This window comes from Mixophyes fleayi, chromosome 4 (genome assembly GCF_038048845.1).
Source record: "Mixophyes fleayi isolate aMixFle1 chromosome 4, aMixFle1.hap1, whole genome shotgun sequence".
NCBI classification, from domain to species: Eukaryota; Metazoa; Chordata; class Amphibia; order Anura; family Limnodynastidae; genus Mixophyes; species Mixophyes fleayi.
In genome coordinates, this window is record NC_134405.1 from 102,384,366 (window position 1) to 102,403,787 (window position 19,422).

General features: G+C 39.9%; 1 protein-coding gene across 3 annotated transcripts in view; it reads right to left on the bottom strand.

Moving 5' to 3' along the window:
• The window catches only part of EFL1 (elongation factor like GTPase 1), a 182,668-nt gene extending 163,303 nt beyond the window's left edge, over window positions 1-19,365 (bottom strand). Inside the window, exons 1-11 of one of the 3 annotated variants that reach the window (XM_075207900.1) lie at window positions 19,301-19,365; window positions 14,177-14,277; window positions 13,078-13,145; window positions 12,893-12,977; window positions 11,430-11,563; window positions 11,043-11,180; window positions 10,753-10,955; window positions 8,655-8,778; window positions 4,985-5,061; window positions 4,561-4,697; window positions 2,075-2,197 (exon numbers count right to left, since the gene is read on the bottom strand). In XM_075207900.1, the coding sequence (XP_075064001.1) occupies window positions 2,075-2,197; window positions 4,561-4,697; window positions 4,985-5,061; window positions 8,655-8,778; window positions 10,753-10,955; window positions 11,043-11,180; window positions 11,430-11,563; window positions 12,893-12,977; window positions 13,078-13,145; window positions 14,177-14,267 (1,180 nt within the window). In that variant the 5' untranslated portion in view covers window positions 14,268-14,277; window positions 19,301-19,365. The other 2 variants (XM_075207902.1, XM_075207901.1) reach the window with 2 other exon arrangements.
• Window positions 19,366-19,422: the final 57 nt, after the last annotated feature.

The following is a 19,422-nucleotide window of genomic DNA, read 5'->3' on the forward strand; positions in this document are numbered from 1 at the left end:
ATGGAAGCCACACCACGTACAGACATGCCCCGAGAGATTCACATGGTAGCCATAGTTGTTAGACGCTTACAAAAACGACGGCTTTGCTTTTGATACATGGTCTGTTCAATTACAAGTGTGATTAGACTGACCATCCCTATGGGCATTTTGGCTCACAATGTAGATGGATGGAGCCACAAACAGACCCTATTCATAAATCCCCAAAAAAGGTCAAACAAGTTTCAATACTTAAAATAAGAAAAAAAGCCAATATATATATAAAAACAGAAAGAAAAAAAACAAGGCAAAAGAGAACTAAATATACCTGCTAAACATATCACAAAGTGCATATCATGCAGCCAAATATATTTAAATAATGGTAAACACACAGGTAGGGTCAAACTGCAAAAATAAGGAGAATATTGAAAGCAGGGTCATGTAGAAACATGCTAGGCTGTCCTGGTTGTCTATCATTACAGCCAGAATAGGAACTGAAAGAGGGTTGATTGTACAGGTCTGTTTGGAAACAGCTTCAGTGACCAATACAGATCAACTTGCCAATGTTTCATAGGCAAGGATGTTTATTATGAGGTCAGCATGTGACTCAGAGGGAAAAACATAATCAGCAATAGTGGGCAAAAGAACATACTCCAAGGTGGTATTAGTGCAATAATTTGAATTGCAAGGCAAAAACGGGGAGCAACCACAGAGCACATGACTCCAAATTTTTTGTGGTGCTGATCAAAAACAGTAGGACATGACCTCCAGAGGGCGCAGGATATCATAGTATGGTTTCAGCGCAGAAACGCACGTTTGCAATTTCAGTGGTGCAAAGAGCACAGTGATGAACTCTCGGTAAGTAGAGGAACGCAATATGCGTAGATAATCATCTACAGCCCTGAATGCTTGCTCCCAACTATGAAGGGTTCTGGTGTTCACCAAACATTGTGGGGTGCATGCTCCTGACATGGTTTGGGAGAAATCACTCTTTCAGGAGGCAAGGTCAGTGCCAATAGCTGCCTAGTGGTAGTGATAGATCACTAATATGCAAACAGTGATGCACCTGACTGAAACATCTTCCAGGGTGATAGTTTCCCTATTCACAGAGCACAAGTTGCAACTAAACATCAAGCAGGCATCAGTTAAGTGACTGTGAAAGAAGGGTGCTGTATCCCTTCCGCACAATTCCAGACATTGGTAGAATTAATGTCACATCATAAACAGGCCATACTGACAACATGTGACTATTCAACGCCCTAGTAAGTGCCTTTAAATTGGCTTTTATAGCTTTTTCTGTCCACCTCCTTTAAATAATGGGTGCTTAAATGTAATGCCAATTGATTCAAGTTAAATACTTATCTGCACATAATTAACAGATGAGCAACTGCTGTGAGGACTGAATTTTGACACTTGCAAAAATCTACCAACTATGTGCTTACCATAAAGATCAACGCATCTCGATGGTTACATCAGTCTACCTTGCGTTCGTCGAACGAGGGACACAGATGCACTCAGGAGGAGTGGAACCTTGATGTTCGGGTGGGTGAACCCCTAAAGTTCACTAGTTTCCCCACCCAGAGCTGAGGCAGGCATTTTTTGGGCTATTTGTCAGAATGCAGTGTATCAATTTGCTAACCAGTCACATCACTAAGGCAAACCTTAACAATAAACTTTTTCCTCCTTTAAGACAGATAGGTCTAAAGCCTTGAAAACAGGTAATGGTTAGAAAACACAACAACATAGCTAAAAAAGAAAACCCTATTATATTTATGCTGTTAAGAACCATGTTGCAGAATGGATAGCCGATACATGAAACAGACCTAAAAGCAAAATTCATGGGATGTCATCCAACCATTCTACCAAAGCAAACTGGCCACCTGGGGCACTGTTGCAGTGGAAACCATGACCTTACATTGCCCAAGGAACCCACCTGGCAGCAATCTCATGTTAATAAAATGAAAAAAGATGCAGATAATCAAGCTTTCAATGCTGAAAGACCCATATGTTTTTTTTGGGCATTCAAAGGGAAGCTATAAAAAGGTCAAACCGTGGTGTAAAATGAAAGAGAAAGACATACAACAAAAAAGGTACTCACCATCTCTGAGCTGTTGTGTCTGTGGGGGCAGCGAATCAAAGCGCCGAGAGCCAGCGCACAGCAGCTTTTCCACTCTCTCCGCCGAGTTCTCCAGTGGGCTGGGAAGTTTCCTGCACACCATGTCTTACACAACTGGTCAAGGATTGATACAGCAAGCCGTGTCTGCCATCACAACACATTTACTTAACCTCCCACTCTACCGGCTTAAATATGTTTAATTGGTTCCTAAATACACCGACAATTAACTGCAAGCCAAAATAAATGTAAAATGTAATATTAACAGTAGTAATAGAAAAAAGTGTTAGCACAGTGAAGAAATGAAGTGAAGAAAGTAACAGTTTAATCACGGAAACGGTCTGGCAGGAGCCGCAGTTCCATCCAGACTGTGGATTGGCATTGTGCTAGGATTTAGTGGCAGTGAATTTATATTTTAATAACACCAGCTGTTAACACAGACTTCTATCATTCATTCTCTAGATAAGTGCAGAAATTCTACTCTGCCAAATATAGGGAGAGAACGGGTCTAACCTTTGTTGGTCAGTGCAGCAGCCAAGATATTCCAGTTCAAATTAGGTACTTGCTTGTAGCTGGCACACCCTCGCCTGCACCATAGAGGTTATATATGCATACACAAAACAGAGCTACCCTAAGTGCAAACCTATATAATGTGCCTGGAGCTGGAAAAACACTGCAGTTATTAACTCCAGCACAATAAAGACTCTGCAAGTATAAGCCCCAATATTTACATTACAGCTACAGTGAGGCAATACATTGGAAGTAAAAGGCACATAATTAGTAAAGTAAAAATAATAAAACCTGTATCAAGTATAGTCCTGCCTACAAAGAACTACTGTCTGATCGATTTCTGAAACAATCCTTCTATATAAAAACGTATTCACTCTCTAAACAGCAAATGTGGCACTTCATCTTGGTTGTCATACTGCCACACTTAATAAATGATAAAAAATAAAGGGTATGTCCCAACTTAGATGTTTTACCCAAATCTCTACCTCCCTTTGATTAGCAGTATGGTGGCAGTCTCTCCTTTGCAATTCCCCACTGTTACTAAGCTTCAGCGAGCTACTGCTTTACGATGCTTGTGAGGATCGTGCGTCCTGGTGGGTTCTTTGTAAACCACCTAGGTGGACTGTTGCAACCAAGAGTAGTTTATACAGGCAAGTCGATGTACAGATACCAGGCAGAATTCCTTACAAGTGCAGCGTATGCACAGTTCACCCTTACAGACCAATAACACAGGTTTTATAACCCTCATAATTCTCACGGTGATGGAGCTAATGGGGGGTGGGGGGGGGGGGGTATTTGAGCAGTAGGTAGCTTGTGATAGGTAGTAAGATGACAGGGCTAATCCAGGAGAGTCCTCCTCCTGCTGGGTGGGGACCACTGGTTCCCTGGGTAGAGGGTGCAGAGAAGTCTGGGCCAGGGTAGATTATGCAATAACCTTGTTGGCCAGATGACAAAGTGGAAGATATGGAGTTTATCTATGCCCAGACCTCTTGTTCTGTCTTCTCCCTGAGTAACTATTCCAGATGGCGACATTTATGAATAAATCTGTCTAACATATACCCAATAGTTATATGTTATATGTTATATGTATATGTTATATGTTATGCAGAAAGAGGCGATGGAACGCAAACGTCCTTGTGTCTTATTCACTCGAGTCCAAACTCACAGCGTGGTTTTTACAATGTTCAAGGAATTCTTTCATCGAGAACCTAAAAAGGTGCTAAGCAGCGATTCCTTAATATAAAGCAGTAATGAAACCAGTGAAGTATATCTGTGCATGCCCCCCAACCTCTCCCTCACATGGGTTTTACACCTTTAGAAGAGTTGCATGTATTGGTTTATACAGGGTATCCTACAAAGTTGCTATGCAAGCACATCACTTTATCTTCATGGCTTCTTTTTACCATGGTTTTTAAATCATTAGACGCAGCTGTATGCATGTCACAGATCAGCAGAGCACGTCTCTGCCATATCTAAGGGCAACCAAAAACTCTGAACGATATAAAAACCTTGATGGAAATAATGGACAGGAGCCAGAAACTAGTTGCAGGGAGGGAGGACAATTACTAAAGTAATCTTGCGTGGACTTATTTAAAGTAAATGGCAACTTAAGTTTAAATAGATAAAAAAAAAAAAAATGAATAGACCTTAAGGTTTTCTAGTTTGTTAGATACGCTCTAGCAGAGTAACGAACAGGTGATACAGTAAGAAAATCTTCTACATTTACTGGCCAAACTTTATACAGTTCCGCATACGGCCAACCACCACCTCTTTGTCACCCATCATCAGAACAGTTTAAAACCCCAGTGCAAAAAGTTTTCACACCATCGGGTATAAGCTCAGCCTGCTAGCAACTGGATTATTTTTTTTGCAAGAGACAAAATGGTTCAAATTGTACTACTACTATTGTTCACATGACCTAGTGCTGGATGTCCATAGAATGTAGCTCATGAAGAGGATACTGAGAACAGCCTGTGAAATGGGAAGCCACTGACAGCAAATCGCATTCACATGGACCTTCGGATCAGAGTGTCGGGATTCACGAGGGCTGGTTTTCAATCCCAAGGAAGAGACAATTTTATCAATTTTATCTGTCTCCCTAGGAAACAAGAACAAACAGAACAGTATATAGACACCATTTTCACACACCAACTCTCCACCCCCAAACACCCAATTTGTGACGAAACTCCTATTTTCGTGCAAGCCCTGCCCCTTTCAAGTTCCACGATTTGTGATTGTTCAGCCCAAATCTGGACAGCTGGGAGGTATGCTGTGTTCATCCCCAATTGTAAAGCACTGTGGAGTACACTGGCGGTGTGTAAACAAATGTTAACAACATATACACACACACACACACACACTAACAGCTGTGTGGCGCACACTGACCTTTTCATAACAGCATCATACAGACTCCACATATTATCCAAGATGAGTTGCACAAATAAAGGTTTCTTCCCTTTGCTCTGTATAGTATAAAGAAACATAGTTTTAAGTAGGAATTCTTTACATAGGATACCCATTGAACAGACAGTTAAACATCAGCCATTTAAAGTGACAGACCAGATGGTTGTTTACACTTCAGAGCATGGAAAGCAAACTGATCAATCTGAAGGAAACATTCCAAACAGTAGACTTTGCCTATCAGAGATACTAACGGTAACTGCTGAAAACTAATCACCTTTCAAGTAATGAAAGGTCACAAGAGTCTGCATTACATAATTAAAGGCAATTCGTGTCCCACTTGTTTTTTCTTGAATAAAACTAGAGAACAGTCTTGTGTAAAACATACTGGGGTATATTCAATTACGATTCCGGTCCGCGGGATCACACCGCAAACTTAATCCACGGTACCGCAATAACGTAGATTTTCGTTCGCAGCCCATAGGGTTGCGTACGAAAATCCGCGTTATTGCGGTACCGTATTACCGGCAGTAGTGCACACTTTCCACGGTAACGCGCGTTACCGCGGACCGGAACCCTAATTGAATATGCCCCACTTTGTTCAATATTTATTGTTGGACAACTATGGAAAATGGAGCACAGAAGAAAACAAAATACAGGAGGTAACCCAACAGCAACAAATAACTTCTGTCTTTTTTCAAGTAAAGTTTAGAAAATGAGAGCATCTTACGATAAAGTACTAGTCCAAAGGCTGCTTTGTAAATCAGAACAAACATTCTACATATTTATAAAAACCAATGTGGCCACAGACACATTAGGATTTACAAATAATATATAGCCAGCCATGGAAATAAAGGACAGCAGTATAATATAAAAAAAAAAATAATTTATATTATATTATATTATATTTATATATATATGTATATGTATATATCACTCCGTCAGTCTAAGTCTCTAAGCTTCAATGTGTTAAACATTACCTAAAATCATCTCTGTATTGATTAATTTGATTACCTAGTTCAGCAGGTAATGTTCCCATATATTGCCCCTTTATTAGATTATTATATTATCATTTATTCAATGGCCATTATTTTACAGAGCAGTTTTGTAGGCAATTAAGCAAAACATATTGATAGCAATTCAAGAACAAACATACATAAAAAGGTGAGCGTAACAGCTAATGAGAGGAGAGAGAGATTATTTAATCAACTGATAATCCACATAGATACTTGAGATAAAATTGTTAAGTGCGCAGAGGTACTAAATATACTAGATTCTGCCCGCAGTACTGTAAAGAGGTTTGGGCAGTACATGTTAATTGAATAGTGTAGCTGAATGTACTATATGGAGAAAGACTGGCGACACAGATAACAAGAGAATAAATGACATTAATGGTTTTCACTTAATGACATATTTACACAAAAATCTGCTGCTAAACACAACTAATCTGTGTTTACACAGATATGGTAGGTGACAGATCCCTATATAACGAACCACATAAATATTCCCTTATGGATATATACACAAAACATGGCTAGACCTCTGCACAAATAGCACTTCCACTATCAGTTCCCACATTTATTTTAGATTATAGGCTGTAACTAGCAGTATCCAACTGTCAGTGCAAAAAATACTGGTGGTTTAATTGGCTGTTGCCAAAAATGGATCCTAGACTGTAAGCTCCAATGGGGCAGGGATCAATGGGAATTATTCGCTGTACAGCACAGCATAATATCTGATAAGCACTTTATAAACAGTAATAAATAGTGTATGTTCCAGTATTTTTATCTAGGTACCTTAATAGGTATACATTATTAATGTACTGTATGCTATCAGTGTGTCTTCACTATTACCGAATAAGCCGGCGCTTCTTTGTGAAAAATAATGGGCAGCACGGTGGCTAAGTGGTTAGCACTTCTGCCTTACAGCACTGTGGTCGTGAGTTCAATTCCCAACCATGTCCTTATCTGTGAGGAGTTTGTATGTTCTCACAGTGTTTGCTTGGGTTTCCTCCGGGAACTCCGGTTTCCTCCCACACTCCAAAAACATACTGGTAGGTTAATTGACTGCTAACAAATTGACCCTAGTCTGTGTGTCTGTCTGTGTGTGTGTGTGTGTGTGTGTGTGTTAGGTAATTTAGACTGTAAGCTCCAATGGGGCAGGGACTGATGTGAGCGAGTTCTCTGCACAGCGCTGTGGAATTAGTGGCGCTATACAAATAAATGCGATGATGATGATGAAATAAGCAAAACCTACAGGTTCGGTAATACAAAAAAATAAAATAAATCTAACTTTAAATCTTTCCCCCACCCAAATAAGGGTAATTGGTTTTTAATGATTAATGTATACATGGCTAACGGAGTGCTATTAGACGGTGGAATCTCTCTCCTACCACTGTAGGCAGGGCACTGTAGTGTACCGATTCTTTAATCAGTACAGTTTGCTCTGCAGAGATCTAGCTGGGAGTCACATAAATGAGAAATCTCCATAGAAAACATTACCAGTACAATGACAAAGGCCATATACAGGAGTCATCAATCAACACAAATTAAGCTTGCTGCTTTTATTAACACTCGTTTGTACTGCAAGAAACCGTTAGTAGAGTTAGATAAAAGAAAGAAAACCTTAAATACAATATTTCAATCATAAAACGAAATCTTTTAAAGGAAACCATGAGACCAATCAATCATTTAAAAATAACTTCAGGAGATAAATTCATGACAAACAAAATAACCAGATAGAGCATAGCATTAGAATGTAAGCTCATGGGATCTAGAAGGAGATGTTGATGGCACACAAAAATACAATCTTGAAGATTGGAAATACAAACTCCATCATGAACAAATGAAATTCCATAGTGTCATAATTCCAGAATGCCACACTGAAACAATAAGAGCTATGGATATATATGCTGCTCTTGTCTCAAAGCATAGTACCTGTAAAATATTTCCAGTCAACTATCAGCCCAAAGATTAAATAAGACAGGTTTACAATACACAGACTTTGATGAAGACTGAAATATCATCCTTAAAAATGAAAACATAAAACATTTCTGTGACACCTACATAGTGTCATGCTACCAACATTAACGGATCATGCCAAGTCCAGTCTATAAATTAACGCTGACTAGCCTTTCCTAAACCCCCCCCCCCCAACACTTCGACATTACAGCCGCAAAAAGCGGGAGTTCTTAGTTCACACAATTATTCTATTCCCGCTCACTGTGTAACTTCAAGGAGTAATTTATATACCTATATTTTCGTGATATGATATTTTCACTCTTCACAGAATACTATTTATTGTAGAGCCCAGGTTAAAATGTCTCCATGAGGAGAGTGGGGGAGGATACACTACCACATTTTATTAGGTGGTAACGCAGCTATAAGCTATTCACTGATATTATCTGTGTGGCTTCACATAAAAATCCTCTCTGGAACTGATGAGCACTAAAAAGGATAAAACAGTCTGTCTGAAGGTAGAAAATCTGTCTTGACAATCTGCATCATGCTCTAAAAACTCAGGGGTAAAGTACGGACTAAAAGTATTACCATGCAAATGTCAATCCCCATAGGACTGCTCTCCTGAACAGGAACATTATCAGACAAAGGAACTGTTTTTACTGTCTGTTTGACAACTGTAATGTGCTGGTTATTACCTGAGCTCCCTTCATGATCTTCTTGGCTTTGGAACTCAGATAATAATCTCCCCAGAGTGTCTTCAGCAGTACAGCGGATTTAATGCCGATTTTTTGGCCATACAGCTGGGCAAAGTAATCAATTCTGCAATAAATAAATCAGAATTATGTCCGAAACACAGAATTTTGTTCTCTCATTTATATGTCTGAGGAGCATGTGGGAAGTTTCAGAGTACATGTGGGATCTGAGAGCTTGGGGGGGAGGGGGGAGATATTTTGTGGCAAGTGGCAGGTCTGAGGTGTGCCAAGTTTGTTTAATAGTACATTGGATTGCCTATAACTGATCTACAGCATCTTAAGACATTAGGTGTATGGATTCCTACAGTCAAAGTACTGTCTGTAAGTAAAATGAGGTTAATCTTATTTAAAAAAGGCATGGTTTGCCTAAAGCAGGTTCAATAATAGAAACGGTTATATCTGGGCAATCTCTTGTCAAAGTTCCAACAGTGAAAAGCTAAATTTCTTTATCAGATTACTGTAATAGATATGTGTCAGGGATGTGACACGGGAAGGTCTGTGTGACCTCTGTAAAAGTATGTACTAGGTAGGGGTGTATGTACTATGTAGGAGAGTGTGTTCTGTGCCCTCCTCCATTCAGTAGATACTCACCCTTTCCATGAGTTTCATTTAGAAAAGTGGAAAAAGGCTAATATCTAGGTTAAGATTGCAAATTGACCTGTATTGAATGGTTGTCGAAGAACACAATTGGACTAACTGTCAGCCTCATTAATGACGTTCCAATGCTTGGAAGGTGATCTGGACTGGTAAGAACCCCTAATTTATAATTTATTTTATATTTCTTTAATCTAACCTGGCACAATTTACCTAACCCTGCCCACTCCCCCCACCACTGTGTTAGACGTTAATAAGTCATGCCAGGAAAACCCTGTTAAACCACAGCAACAAGCATGACAGGCAAAAAATAAAGAAAGTAGGTGTCTGTCCTGGTAATACCGCAGGACATGATGTTCTGTGGCATCATAGCAGCTCTCCCTGCTGCCACATCCCAGCCCACCCTTGTCTTATTGTAGAAAGGCAGGGCTCACTGCTGCCATATGGTAACACAGTGTTACCGCAGCAGGGCGTTATACTGAAACCATGCACATTGAGAGGCAAAGGGCAAAGAGAAGTGGGATAATAATAATATTCAGTGGTCTTTAGCCTGAGAGAAGAATCAGCTGCATTTACAATAGTATTACTTTTAAGTTAAGTAATCAATGATCTCACATTACTGCAGGGTCTCTCCGAATGCCTGGTCCTTAGCATTTTATACCTGATCACAAGCAGGTCAAAACGGTGCATAAACATAGTCATTAAACTAAATTCTGTCCTTACAAATTAAAAGAAAAGAAAATATTATCACATGCCCTAGCAACCCTCACAAAGGAAATTGACTGTAGATCCTTACAAAAAAAATCAGCTATGAAAGACATTGACAAATGTTACTCCATAAGAACAAAAAAAAAAAAAAAAAAAAAACACACAGGAAAAGGTACATTGAATTAATTTAAAGAAATCACCTAAAATGAACTTATGAAGGCAGTTAGTACAAAGCCACAGCCCCATCTAGTGACAAATAAGGAATATGTACAGAGAAAAAATTGTTCAGAGCAGGTGATGCCAGTAATCCTAATCCATCATGGTGTGGATCATTAAAATATATATATATATATATATATATATATATATATATATATATATATATATATATATACCCAAAAAAAAGATAAATACAGCTAAAATTTCTGTTTTCATTTAAAAAACAAACATTAAAATAAAAAATATTAAAAGACAAAAGGGAAATGAAATGACACTCTAAACCACTGTATTCATGATGATTAAAGTGTAATCCAACAAGTAAATAAATTCCTAAAGAATATTTCTTACAGCTAGACACCAGTGTAGTTCTATGTGCAGAACTTGTAATAGAAAAAATATTAACAGTTAACCAAGTCCTCAAAACATCACTTATATGTGAGTGTTTAAAAAAAAAAAAAAAAAAAAAAAGACGACTTGATTTTAAAGGAAGTGTAAAACAAAGTACTCAAAACAAGCTTACGTGAACCCCCAGCCATCCATGGCACTGGCAAACACCACATTGCCTTGTTCTGGAGAGAAGTACAGGAGAGAATCATCTGTCTCTTCCAAGCCCGCACTCCAGTCATAGACCTGCTCTCCTTCCATTGTCTCTGTAGAAGTGTCTTTCTCCGCTCTCTCTTCCAAGACCTTAGAGGTGAAAAGACCCCCGGTCACTGCATTAACCTGAAAAATAAAATAGAGGGTGGTAAAAGGCTTGTCTGTCAGGGCCATTTTACCTAACTCACTTTCACATTGTGGAGTAGTGGTTACCTGCTCCAATAATTTCTGGAGATGTGTATATGCTTCTTGAGGGGAGAATTTCAATTCCACTATCAATCTGTCAATCTTATTGATCACTAAAACAGGCCGTATGTTCTCCAGCCAGGCCTGTCGTAACACTGCTTGTGTCTGTAGAACAAGAAAGGGAACAGTTAGTCGCGGAGAGACAAGCCCCGATCAGATAATATTTTTCTGGAAGCCAAGATGGACAACTTCTCGTGAGTTCCAGTTCTGGATATCTATGCGGCTGTCCAAAGTGTGATGTGATATATATATATATATATATTCCTTTCTGGATAACCCCACCCTTTCAAGCACCTATAAATTGATTGAGCAACTTCAATTTCTGTATTGTTAAGAAGTATATGGTGTTATTACCTGAGGACAAACACCTTCTACGGCATCAACCACAATAATACAACCATCACACAGGCGGACTGCAGTGGAGACTTCAGAAGAGAAATCAACGTGTCCCGGGGAGTCTATGAGGTTGATGAGATATTCCTCATCATCTGAAAAGATATTATATGCTAATCATGGGTATTCAATTAAACTGACTATCCATAACGAAGCTGAAAAGAAATAAAAATGTTCAAAATACCAAATCTTATAGATTAAAACAAACAAAAACAAAACAAAACACAACTTGCAGTTCTAGGCCTCATGTGTGACATGTCAGTGTTTGGAAGGTGGTATACCACTGTGAGTTTATGGGACTTCCTTATAACTGGGTCAGTACCACAAGAAAGGCGGAAAGCAAGTGTGGCAGCAAAATTTAAAAAGGGTAAAAATTTAAGAGCGTTATTAAGGATTTTTGAGGGATGCAATTCTGAAATATATTGCAGAAAATAATTTAGTAACATAATGTTGGTTTCATGAAAGACCGCTTATGGATTTTGCAAGAGCGTTTAATACAGTTCCATGTAGCAGTCTGGTACATTAGATGACAAAGTCTAGGGCAGTGTTGGCTAACCTGTGACACTCCAGGTGTTGTGAAACTACAACTACAAATAAACCAGCTTATTGCTGGAAGGGTATGCTGGGACTTGTAGTTTCACAACACCTGGAGGTTAGCCAACACTGGTCTAGGGTGTACATGGACAGAGAACTTGTTAAGGGCTAGAAGTCTTAATAACCTTACAGATGGCCTGCAATGTAAGGTGTCTATAAATAAAATAAAATAAATTATTATTAATAACTGAAAAAATCATAGACATTTCCGAATAAGAACAGAACTTCAAAATGTCAGGTATTCACATACTTCTAGCTAGTTTGAAAAAAAGCCAGCCCCACAGACTCAAGATTTAATACCCAGTCATCAAGAAATTCACCCACAATTGCTAAACAGAAGATTAAATCCTCAGGCAAGCAAGTATGTGAATAGCTTCTGCTATAAGACGACTTTAACTGTATTACGTGCATTGTGGGGTGGGGTGGGGTGGGGAGGCGTTATGCTCCCTCTAGGGCAACATTACTTATTAGGAAGAACCTAATAGTATACTAGAGGAGGTAAAGAAATTCCAGTATGCAGCTTAGAAGAGATAAACTAAAGGGTAGGTCTAGGAGAATGGCTGAGTTCCTATGTAAAGATCGATGAAATTCTGGAGATAATGACATCTTTTGGAGTCTTTTATTAGTCTCCCGAGTTACTTGTATTTTGTACTGCTTTTGACACAACATATATCAGCAGTGGAGAATGGAATTCTAATTTAATAATCACAGGTAAAAAGTCTTTGAAACATTTACTTAGGTGAGATTGCCTTTAATTTGTTATGGGTTAAACAAGAGACAAGAGGTGTAAAAGAGTGGGACACTTGGGGATAACTTGAAAAAATAAATACCGGATCTGTATTGAAGAGAGATTGCACTGGATTTCATGGTGATTCCTCGAATTTGTTCATCTTCTCGACTGTCCAAATAACGTAACTACAATGTTATTAACAAAAGTTACTAACGGCAGTAAATAGCAGTGTTTTCTTGCAAGCAATAACTTAGACATTAAAAAAAATGAAGAAAAAAGAAATACCTTCCCCACAAGTCTGTTAGATATTATCCCATTGCTTGATATTAGACAGTCCGCTAACGTAGTTTTCCCTAAAGGACAAAACAGAGAGATTAATGCCAAACATCAATACAACAAGCAGTACATTGGCGATATAAAGACTACACACCCTTTTTGAAATTGTAGGTGTTTGTGCTGTAAAGCCTGAAATCAAGATAAATCATGCTAGACTTTTTTCTGCCTTTAATGTGTTCTTGCAACCAACCTGAAAACTGCAAGGAAAGTCTACAGCAGGCCTGTCCAACCTGCGGCCCTCCAGGTGTTGTGAAACTACAAGTCCCAGCATGCCCTTCCAGCTATCAACTGGTTGTCTACTGGCAATGCATGCTGGGGCTTGTAGTTTCACAACATCTGGAAAGCCGCAGGTTGGACAGGCCTGGTCTACAGGAACCGCTGATCTTTGTTTGGGGTTAATCACAGCCACTTTCATTGTTGGCAGGTGTATGCTATTACATTTAACGCGATTGGTCAAGTCTGAAAACAGCTACAGCCCCCATTATGAAAGGGCTAACGTAACTAGGGAATATTTTTTTTTTAGATATATATATATTTTCATAATAATAGTTATTAGTTTTTCACTTGAATTTTGTTGGTTGCTAGGTCACATTAAAGGTGGAAAAAGGTGTGACATGATTTATCTTGATTTCAGGCTTTATATCACAAACACCTACAATTCCAATAAGGGTATGTAGACATTTTATATCTACTGTATTATAAATTAATACAGGGGAACCATCTTTAACAATCTTTAAAAATAACATAGTACATAACTTTTTCAGTGATTAGGAAGTGACAAGAAGAAACCAATCAAAACAGGACAAGGGCAGGAACAGCACACTAACAGGCATGTCCTCTATATAACCTCCCACCTTATTTACCTAAAGATTCCACTGAGCTCTAGACTTTCCCACACACAGTACACCATTATACATAGACCCCGGGGCAGGGAGTAAACCTTGAATCCAAGCAGTAAAGCAAAGAGGAGCCAGCCTTGCACAAGCCCATCAATACTTCAAGACGACAGTTAACGAGAGCCTTTGCCAACAAACAACAACCCACTTACCATGATCTACATGAGCCAATATACAGATATTCCGAATGTTAGCAGGCTTCTTTTGTAGTGCAACGATTTTCTCCAAGCTTACGAGCCTCATGGTGCTTTATCTGAAAACAATTATTCAGTTTACTTAGCTGCACCATTAAATATAATAGCACAACAACTGCACAAATTTTATCCAGGTCTACGGGGGGAATTCAATAACCCACAAAGTGCCTCACGGACGTTTCGGAGACACCTTGCGACAGAGATTTCACAGAAATCTCAACTCATTTTAACTGGCACACCATAGTGGCGAGGAGCAAAAGTGAGCGGCGATGTCTACCATAATTGCCGATAATTTGCGCGCGCCACATCTCCAGCAATTAAATTCCCACCTACAAGTCTATTACCAAGTGAAGTTACAAATAACATTCAGAACCAGTGGTAAAGATGTGCCAATGTAACGACTAACAGACCACAATTGTGGAAATTGCTGCAAACACTAACTCAAAGCACATGTAGCAAAAACGGTAATATTATGTGGTATAAAATAGATGTGTTGGAAAGTCATGGCAATTGTCTGTGTTTTGTAGCACGTTAAACAGATTAAAATAGTTACACAGATTGCATGTTCTGCCAATCTGCCTTGCTCCTTTCATCTAACATAATCTCTACTACAGGAGAAACAAAAATGCTCAAAAGTATATAGCGTCACAACAAAGCACCAGCAGAACCTAAACATATAAAAACGCAAACATGACAGTGTCCTTTGGTACAATGAATTTTATCCACAGTCCCTTACATGCATGTTATAAACTAATCTTAAACAAGATTTTAACACCTTTGTGTACGTAGCTTACAGGAGCGGCTTCATATTTATAGATGTAGTTTTCAGAGTAACAATGTTACAATCTACAAACTAATTAAAACATTTAGAACTTCTTTTTATTATTCTATAGCACTGTAATTTATGTTGTGTGTATAATACAGAATGAATGTAACAACAAATAAGCTGTGAAAGCCAAGTGTATTACAAATACCAATACATTACATCCAGACAGGCCCGGAGCTCCCATTAGGCAAGGTTAGGCACTTGCCTAGGGCGCCAGGCTCTGAAAAGTACTTTAAAACTGTGCGGCAACCGCTGACCATGCCTGTCACGGCCGCCGCACAGCATTCAGATGCATGGGGGAAGGGGGGGGGGGGGGGGAAGAGGCTATTGCTCACCACCGCCGCCTCTCTGCTCCGTCTCCTCCCCTCCACTCACTAGTGTCAGTGAGTGGAGGGGAGGAGACGGAGCAGAGAGGCGGCGGTGGTGAGGTAAGGAAAGACAGGGTGAGGAGGTAGGAGGGCGCCGTTTTTGCAGGCGGGGGGGGCGCCGATTTTTGCGGGGGGGGCGCCGATTTTTTCAAAATGCCTAGGGCGCCATGGACCCTAGCACCGGCCCTGCATCCAGATGCATTTTTCTTTTTTTATGTGTTTGAAGATACACTTCTAATTCTCTCCTAAAGTGCCTTTCACCTGAAGTGGATTATTGAGAAAAAAATGCTCACATGCAGCTACAAGGATTTTTATTGGAAAATGCTGTGTGCAGGAATCGAAAATGAAAACTGCCTGTGCACCACAAAAGCAGAAGCTAGAATCCAAACAGGATGGGGGTTCAGGTAACAACGATGGACAAAATGGTGGCTTAGTGGTTAGCACTTCTGCCTCACAGCACTGTGGTCATGAATTTGTATGTTCTCCCTGTGTTTACGTGGGGGTGCACCGGTTTCCTTCCACACTCCGAAAACATACTGGTAGGTTAATTGGCTGCTAACAAATTGACCCTACTCTGTGTGTCTGTTTGTGTGTGTTAGGGAGTTTAGACTGTAAGCCCCAATGGGGTAGGGACTGATGTGAGCGAGTTCTCTGTACAGTGCTGCGGAATTAGTGGTGATATATAAATAGCTGATGATGATGACGACAAGAGGTAGCCAGCAGGGGACAGTGTTAAGATTTCTACAAAGACTAGTTCATCTAGTTCTTCTCTTTCAGTCTCTCCCCATTCTAACTGCACACCACCAAAACCTGCATGGAAATGGCAGTTACCCATCGCTGCTTTAATATCAGCGACTAATAAATCTTATGACTTACAGTAGTCACACAATTTCCCCACCAACAGCTACAATTGTTACTCTGTTATCTTATGTACCATGTGTTCTTTACACTTCTTAGATTCTTAGGCCTCTATTTATAACCCACCGCAAAATATGAAAGATAGTTCAATCCGTATTTATGCAATGAGGAGTGAAAACCATCTTTCATATTTATTAAAAAATCTCCACAGGAACGTCGTTTCTAAAAACGGTTGTTCGTGTGAAGTACGACACTTACCGTATTTCCCCATGTATAAGACGCACCTTTTTCCCCCAAATTTTGGGTCTAAAAAAAGGGTGCGTCTTATACACTGCAAGTCTTACTTACCTCAATGAAAAAGTCGGCACCTGGATGTGAGAGGAGAGAGGAGTCCCCGCTGGCTGTATGAACTGCGTGTCCCCGCCGGAAATCCCGCCGCGTAACCGGAAGTAGCGGGTCCGCCGGGCTGTTCCAACTCCAGCCCCTGATCACCACCGGAAACAGGCCACAATTGCCGTGATAGGTGTTCCGAGAGGTAGAGGTAAGGCACTCAGCTAGAAGCCACCAGGGCCAGGGGGGACTCTCAGAAGGCGGGGGCACCCGGGAATCTGGAAACCGCCAGGAGGGCAGCATGCTCAGAGCATGAGAGGGCGCAGGAAAACCAGCCGGCAGTGGGAGACCCCAGTTGTCTCAGAAAGCTTTTTTTTTTCATTTTGGGAACCAAAATTAAGGTGCGTCTTATTCATAGGTGCGTCATATACTTGGGGAAATACGGTACTTTACACTGCCTCCAAATCCTATTGCGTTCCTAATTGCAAATCTTGTGTGCATGCGCCAAACGAAAACCTTGGTATGTGCACAGAGCACCCTACTATCTATTATTGTTATATAGCCGCAGTGCAAACAGCACTGACCAAGGAATTTTAGTCATGTGACAGGGAGGGATCACATGATCCCTCCACACATGCTGTCCAGCTCTACTCTTTGGAGCAGAGCTGACTGCCATGTAAGGTTTCATAGACGGAAATGTACGGCAACTGGAGCTGGCGTACATTACCAAGAAAAGATTCCGAAAACTTAGCATTTTGGTAAGTTATTAAATAGCGTTAAAGAGCAGTCCCCCATACACTTTTATGGGGACTGCACTGTAAAACAAACAGAAATGCAAAGCAGCAGATATCGCGATGCAATGTTCATAAATTTAAACTATACTTACATTTGTGGTGAATCCCTGACTACGTCTGTTTTTCCATGTAAAAATTAGTTAATAAATAGGTCCCTGAGATTATAAGCTCACTTAGACAGTGAGATACTAAGTTTCTATTTAAAATGTCACTATATGTACAGATCATTTATTTGTATTGTTGTCAATGGACAGTGTGTTGGCAGTTTATAAATAAAAGATAAATAACTGCCTGACTTTCCACATCGGTCAATGCTCTCCGCCACACACTGTGAGCTGACTGGCTTGTCTCCCCACTTTTCATTGGTTAAATCGCAACCTGTGCAACCCAGTCACTTTCGAAAAGTGGGTCCCTTAACTGTAATAGAGGGTAAAAAACACGCTGTAGCACATTGATGCAATCACTGTACCTCTTTGTCCATTTTTCATTATCCGGGGGTGGATTTACTAAAACTTCTACACAGAAAAAGCGGAAGTGTTGCCCATAGTAATCATTTATGTCGTGCATTCTAGAAAATGATAACTACGAGGAAACTCAATTTCCTGCATTACTCACGAAAGTAACGCAGCCTGCGCGTTATTACCACTCATACAGTGCGCATTATTACCACTCATACGGTAATAGTGCACATTATTACCGTTAATATGGTAATCTTAAACACTGATTTTTTTGCTCACAGAAATCCAGGTTAAAATCACTGTATTAACGATAGTACTATTAGCGCCAAGTTATCCCCCCCTAGAATTTGATTGAAGTGTTACCCGTAGCAACCAATTTTTATTTTTTAACTAGTTTTAGTAAATCTACCTCCCCCTCATACAGTCTTGCTTTAGCACTGTTTGTTCCCAATTGTAAAGCTCTGCGGAGTATGCTGGAACAATATAAATATTAATACTAACATGACCTTCAAGCACTCACATACATGTAGGGTGCTCACAACTTTAAGAGCAGTGTTGGTCTCGGATGACAACCTATGTAACAAACGCAGTTTATGTATGATCACAAGTAGGCGGCAATATATTGCAAAGATGTGCTGAAGAGATGGCCACAGGAATGGGAAACTTCACTCTCCTACTTACCTTATCTGTGAGCCATTGAGAAGACATAACTCTTATTCCTGCTGGACAGCTCCTTGTTGATTTTTTAAGGCATTAAAACTCAGAGGGGCACATTTATCAACAGCCAAATAAAATGAAAAATGGTTTTCAATCCTTATCGCATTGATAAGGATTGAAAGATTTATTAAAAAAATCTCAGTGCTGAAAAATAGCAGAAATGGTAATGTACAGCAGCCTGAGCTGGTGTACATTACAGTATGTATAAAAGCATTTCCATGCATTGTTAAATTGCAGTACATAAAAGTCCTCATAAACATCTATGGGGACTGCTATGTATTACGAAAAAAAGTGCAAAGCAGCAGATATGATGCACTGTTGATAGATGAGGCAAATAATTAAATTGGTGTCTACTAACCGAAAACAGCAGGGCTAAAATCTACCAGCCCTCCCCCTGGTTAAATATCAATAAAAATATGACATCTTCCTCAACGTAACATACAATCCTGAATATGAAAGTACATGGGAGAGTTTGTAAAAGTCATACTTATATTTTCCGATCCTTGACTACAGAAATGGTGCCATAGTAAGAACAAAAACCTTCATAACATTTTTAAACAGTTATCAATTACTTGAAACATTTGGAGACCCTAAAACAAACCAGCAGTAAAGAAGTTGGCACATTGGGTCCCAGAGCCGGGGAGGAGGGCTACAGGTCCCCGGCGCGGTACACACATAGGTGATGCTCCTTTACAACAAGACTGATAGATGGAGGACGCACCACCACTTACCCGTCACTGACAGCCCCACTGCTGCTCTAACATGTGCACCCTACACCCGGAAGTTGGCGTCCTACTTTCGTTCCGTGATTGTGACGTAATCGCGCAGCTCCCGCCCCGTTGACAGGACGCTC